At 43.2% G+C, this 5,215-nt stretch overlaps 1 protein-coding gene across 1 annotated transcript; it reads right to left on the bottom strand.

Annotated features, from left to right (window-relative positions):
* Positions 1–1,650: 1,650 nt before the first annotated feature.
* LOC125531389 (malate dehydrogenase, cytoplasmic) lies at positions 1,651–4,974 on the bottom strand. Its single transcript, XM_087518758.1, has 7 exons — positions 4,780–4,974; positions 3,769–3,927; positions 3,491–3,666; positions 2,542–2,819; positions 2,316–2,451; positions 2,123–2,234; positions 1,651–1,977 (listed from the first exon to the last, which is right to left on the bottom strand). The coding sequence occupies exons 1-7, from the start codon at positions 4,823–4,825 to the stop codon at positions 1,883–1,885; spliced, it is 1,002 nt and encodes a 333-aa protein (XP_087374884.1). The 5' UTR covers positions 4,826–4,974; the 3' UTR covers positions 1,651–1,882.
* Between the last annotated feature and the right edge of the window lie 241 nt (positions 4,975–5,215).

The following is a 5,215-nucleotide window of genomic DNA, read 5'->3' as shown; positions in this document are numbered from 1 at the left end:
CAAACTCCAATTTTGACGTTCTTGGCCTCATTGGAATCGCGTGAACAAAGTTGGTGCACCTATGGTATTAGATCTTCATTTTGAGCACTTTAGAAAAATGTTGTTTTTTACACTCCAAATGCACAAGTGTGGTGCCTAGAAGTCCTCTGTGTTGAACCCCATCCTTAGTCTTTTCGGCGTGCTTGGCCTATGGTTGCTTCAAAACACCTGTAGATAAAACAAAACAAAACAAAACAAAGGAAACTAATAAAAACTAAATAAAACCACAACCTATGCAATGCTCATAATAAAAAGAGTAAAAACCAATAATCATGCATAATGGACATGTATTGATTCAATGGGACATGATATATGGAGATGGTGTGCAATAAATAAGCTCTAAAAATGCGTATAAAATAGAGCCACTCAATTATCATCGTGGTGTGGTTGCTTCCATCGAGCACTCCATTAAGTCACTAGCACATCGATTGAGCTTAATTCAGCAATTTGCAATCATTAGGTTGGTCGTGTGGCTCAAGTAGATCATGGCAGAAGTAGTGAACTAACGGAGGACGGGCTGGTGACTACTTGTACAATTTATTTATAAATTGTTTGCACTCAAGTTGAACTTGACAGCTCAGCTACACAGACGAGTTATACAGCCAGAGGGAGCCAAAAATTATGGGCTTTTATCATGTTCTATTGTTGGGCTTTGCTTCACAACAACGTATATCATGTTCTATTGTTCTAGAGAGACAGGAAGGATTATCCAATCCAACCAAAGGCTAAATTATCATTCGTTGCACAAGTGCATAACACTGACAATAACGATGATGATATTGATGAAGTCTCAAATCCTAATGGCAATGCCACTCCAATCATCATTGCAAATAGGCCACCCGAAAGGAGAGGTGAGAAAGATAAAGGAATGGAGAAACAATAATCTTCAAGACTATATGGATCGTACATGGACGACAGTCGTAGTTGGCGGGTCTCCTGGTAAGTTGGAAGAAACAAAAAACAAGTACTTGAGATGGTCCGAGGTTTAAGGCAATGAAGGAGCGCAAAGTGGCATGTGAGGAGGCAGCAATCGAAGAAAAGAAGTTGCGAGCCTGGCTTCCATCAAATCAACATCCTAATTGAAGGCATTGCAGAAGAAACAAAATGGAGCAAGACTACAAGCTTCCGTACCATGAGTAGAAAAAAGCACAAATTTAGCATCAAAGATGGCAAGAGGTAGGAGAGCACATGGCAGTGTGGATGGATGGATACAAAGGTGAAAATGGCAATGGTGATGTAGGAGTGATTTTTCTATAATCATGATGTTCTCTCATATGGTGCATGTTTGATCTTTGTTTTTTAACCATTTGTTATGTCTACATGAATTAATTTAAATTTAAATTTTAAATCAAACTTCATGATTGTGTTTTGAAGTGATGTTCAACTATGTGTGTCCAAAATTACATTATTTAAATTAGTACAGTGATAAAATAATCTTGCATATGCCTATTATTAAAGAGAAATGAAAAAACTCGTTTTAAGGGATATATTGTGATAAGGAGGCTTGCTGGAAATGCACACCTGAGAATCACCCCTGAATTGACACCCTGTATAACCAGTTTTTGGGAGTTTTTATGTGACTTGTTGTAGATGCTTCAAGAGAAAAACAAGTTGATTCTAATCAGGTGTCAAATTGTTTCACTCTTGCAGCAAATGTACTGTCCTGTAAATCATCAGGCAAAAGGGGAGCTACAAGCCTCATTCATACACACTTGGAAAACCAGCGAAAAGGAGCATGCATCGCGATGTGCGGCTGTTCTGGGTGGAGACGAGAGTTTCTAAAGAGCGGAAGGTTTCATTTATTCAAAACATCCAGAGGAGCAGCTGCCCTTCGAATGTGGATTTACGCCAGGCATGAGTAGGCCAACGCCTTCTCCTCTGACAGCTCCTGGGCGGTCGCATCCATCTTCTTCCTCGAGAACTCATCGATCGGGAGCCCTGCAAGATGACATACAATAAATATTAGGCAAGATGCTACAAATTAATGTGGTCACACATGTGCGTGACTGACAAGTAGAAGCATGGGAAGAATATATAAACCAAAAAAACTGCCATGCGGTAAGAGTGTTGCGTCGACACCCACCTTGAACAATTGTCCATTCACCACCACTGCACGTTACTGGGAAGGAGTAGATAAGACCAGCAGGCACACCGTATGAACCATCAGAGTACACACCCATGGAAACAAATGTTCCCTGTGATCCACAAACTCAGCGTGTTAAAAGGCTGCATGTAAATAAGCCAAATACCAAAATGGTCCAAGGGCTTAAACAGACCTCAGCGGTTCCCAGAACCCAGTCACGGATGTGATCACAAGCTGAGCTGGCAGCAGAGAGAGCACTGGAGAGCTTCCTCGCTTTGATGATTGCAGCACCACGCTGCTGGACAGTGGCAATGAACTCCCCATTTAGCCTGCGGAAAGAGGATAACACCATTATTAGATCCTATGAAGGAAAATGGATCTGACAACAGAACTTAATATTTTCAGCATTTCTCATTTACCATTCATCATCTTGAACAAGTTCACGAACAGGCTTCTCTCCACTGGGAGTCTTCACAGTGGCATGGTTAACATCAGGATACTGACTGGACGAGTGATTACCCCAGATAATAGCATTCTTAACGTCAGAAACTTGGACACCAAGTCTCTCAGAAATCTGACCGAGTGCCCTGTTGTGGTCTAGGCGGGTCAAACAACTGATGTTCTTCTCAGGGATAGATGGAGCAAACTCCTTCAGGATGAGAGCATTGGTGTTTGCTGGGTTGGCAACAACCAAAACCTACAAAAACAGCACAAAAATGTGAATTTATATACAAAAAATAGTTGCAAAAAACGTATTGAACTTTGCATGGCTTTTCAAGCTAACTAAGAAACACCATAACTGAGACTCAAGTTTGTCCCTAAATAAGTCCACACTATTTATGTATTTCTTAATGCGTCCAAATACAGATGTGAACAAATAAAGAGGAATGTCCAACTAATCTTACAAGTTAGGGGTGAGTCTATTTTACTATGGTCTTATGCCACATTCAGTACAAAATGCATCACCATGCTAAGGTCTGGGGCGGAGCTACGGCTGGGCCAACCTGTGCCCTGGCCCGCCCAGCCAATGTAAATCTCTGTAATATACACCTGCTATTAGGCCATGAAACAAAAACGTTGTAGTAATTTTCTTCAGCACGGCCTCGCTGGCCCGCCCAGCAATTAGTGTGAAGCTCTGCCACTGGCTAAGGTTTGCCCTTCAATAAGCCAGTATTTTCTCGAGATACTTTTTAATGCATCAAAGGCACATGTGAAGATAAGAATGAATTGTCCAAGAAATGTTATAACTTGCTGAGTAGTCTATTTATGGTTTTATCATGGTCTTTTCACCATCTAACTGAATGCATGTTGCCACTGACAAACATTGGTAAGACAAAAGGTACAGTCTATATAGCCAATAATTCATACCTTGCAATTGGGGGCTGCATGAGCTTCAAGAGCAGATGCTTGAGCTTTGTAGATTGAAACATTTTTCGTCATAACATCCTTCCTTTCCATTCCTTCCTTCCTGGGGAATCCACCAACCATAACCGCAACATTCACACCAGTGCAAGCCTCAACAACATCAGTTGTTGCAACAACTCCTATAGTGTACCAACAGAAGGTTCAAGCATCAGCAAAGATGATTGTCCAAAAAAAAGAGGTAATGCTGTCTAAAAAGAAACAAATTGAACAAATCAGCTTACCCTTGAGAAGTGGAAATGCGGCATCGATCAACTCCATCTTGACGCCTTTAAGAGCTTCAGCAGCAAATTCAATATCCAGCATATGCAGAATAACAGGCTGGTCTGCACCAAGCATAACTCCCCTGGCAATCATGGGAACAAGAGCATATCCGATTTGTCCTGGTCAACAAAGGAACAAGTCAGTTCATGCTACTTACTAAAATTACCAAGATTCTAGCACGCAAGAATTATCAGTTATTCATCCTAACTTAGCAAGATTCTAGCCATTTAATTTAAGCTACCGTGCTGTCCAATACACTTCATGTGTTGCATTGAGCCGCCAAACAAGCCAATACACAAAGTAAAAACTGCCTAAGCAAAAATACAACCTTATTTACACGCATAGCACTGCTCTAAACCTCGTCAGGCAATATTATTATGACAACAAAAAGTAAATCGATCCTCTAAACCCAACCAAACTAGACCCACTCGTCTGGTGCAATACTCTCTCACTTACGAATTAACAGCAGCTGTCAGTTCAGATCCCTAATCAGATCACGGTACTATCCCGAGATCTGCACCAAAACCATGCCGCCAGACTTTATCATATCATAACAAGCAAATCAGTTCAGCAAGTGCACCAACTCCTTAGCGTCTATGCCATGTTAGAATATATAAGATCAAGCGACTATTAGCAGGTCTACCCGCAAATCCTTACCAAAGCCCATCAGATCAGCCTATTTCATCGCGCAAACACAACAACTCGGGCCAAATTACAGACAACGAACCAAGCTAGCAGTGAGCTCTACCACTTAAATGATCCGCCACTATTTGCCACTTCGACTTCAGTTCGACCCCTACCCGACCAGATCAAGACATGTAAGGTAAGATCTAGCTAGCAAAGCACACTCAAAACCCCACTTGGGAGTGGATCTCGACGACTTGGCCAGATCCGAGCCGACCAAGCCAAGATCGCATCGGAGACTGCACGGATCGAGGGGGGGGGGGGGGGGGGGGGGGGGGACGCTGTACCTGCGGCGCCGGTGACGAGCACGCGCATCGGTTCCTTCGCCGCCATTGGAGCCGGGGGGTAGATTCTGGACACGGGGATAGGGAGAGTGGTTTAGGAGGAGGCGACGACAACGGGAGAGATGGTGAGACGAGGCGAATGGGTGGCCGTTATTTAAGCTTGGTGGGATGGACTCCTCGCTACTGGAAACCTGTGTGCTACCGGGCTCATACCATCGTATACGATAGCCAAAGCTTTCTTTAGTGGCAGACAGTGGGTCCGACATTAGTTTGGCCCGTATTGTCAGTGTGGTTGTCTGGATTCCATTGCGTTCGTCGGGTCGAGGCAAAGTGACGCCGTGGGGGCCGGCCATGGCTTGGACGATAAGATTTAGGAAAAGCGACGGAGAAGCTAGATTTAGGAAAAGCAACGGAGAAGCTAACGGTGGGGGCCTTCCTT

Source organism: Triticum urartu, chromosome 1A (assembly GCF_056163025.1).
Source record: "Triticum urartu cultivar PI428250 chromosome 1A, HENAU_Tu73, whole genome shotgun sequence".
Lineage (NCBI taxonomy): Eukaryota > Viridiplantae > Streptophyta > Magnoliopsida > Poales > Poaceae > Triticum > Triticum urartu.
Note: the sequence above shows the minus strand (reverse complement) of the source record. Positions and strands in the feature narration are given on the sequence as shown.

Excerpts from the sequence above, each read along its gene's own strand:
- LOC125531389 (XM_087518758.1), bottom strand. The coding sequence starts at position 4,825 with ATGGCGGCGAAGGAACCGATGCGCGTGCTCGTCACCGGCGCCGCAG. Across the intron at positions 2,452-2,541 it reads CTTGTTCAAGATGATGAATG|GCTAAATGGGGAGTTCATTG; the intron begins GTAAATGAGAAA and ends CTCTTTCCGCAG. Across the intron at positions 1,978-2,122 it reads TGAATGGACAATTGTTCAAG|GGCTCCCGATCGATGAGTTC; the intron begins GTGGGTGTCGAC and ends GTCATCTTGCAG.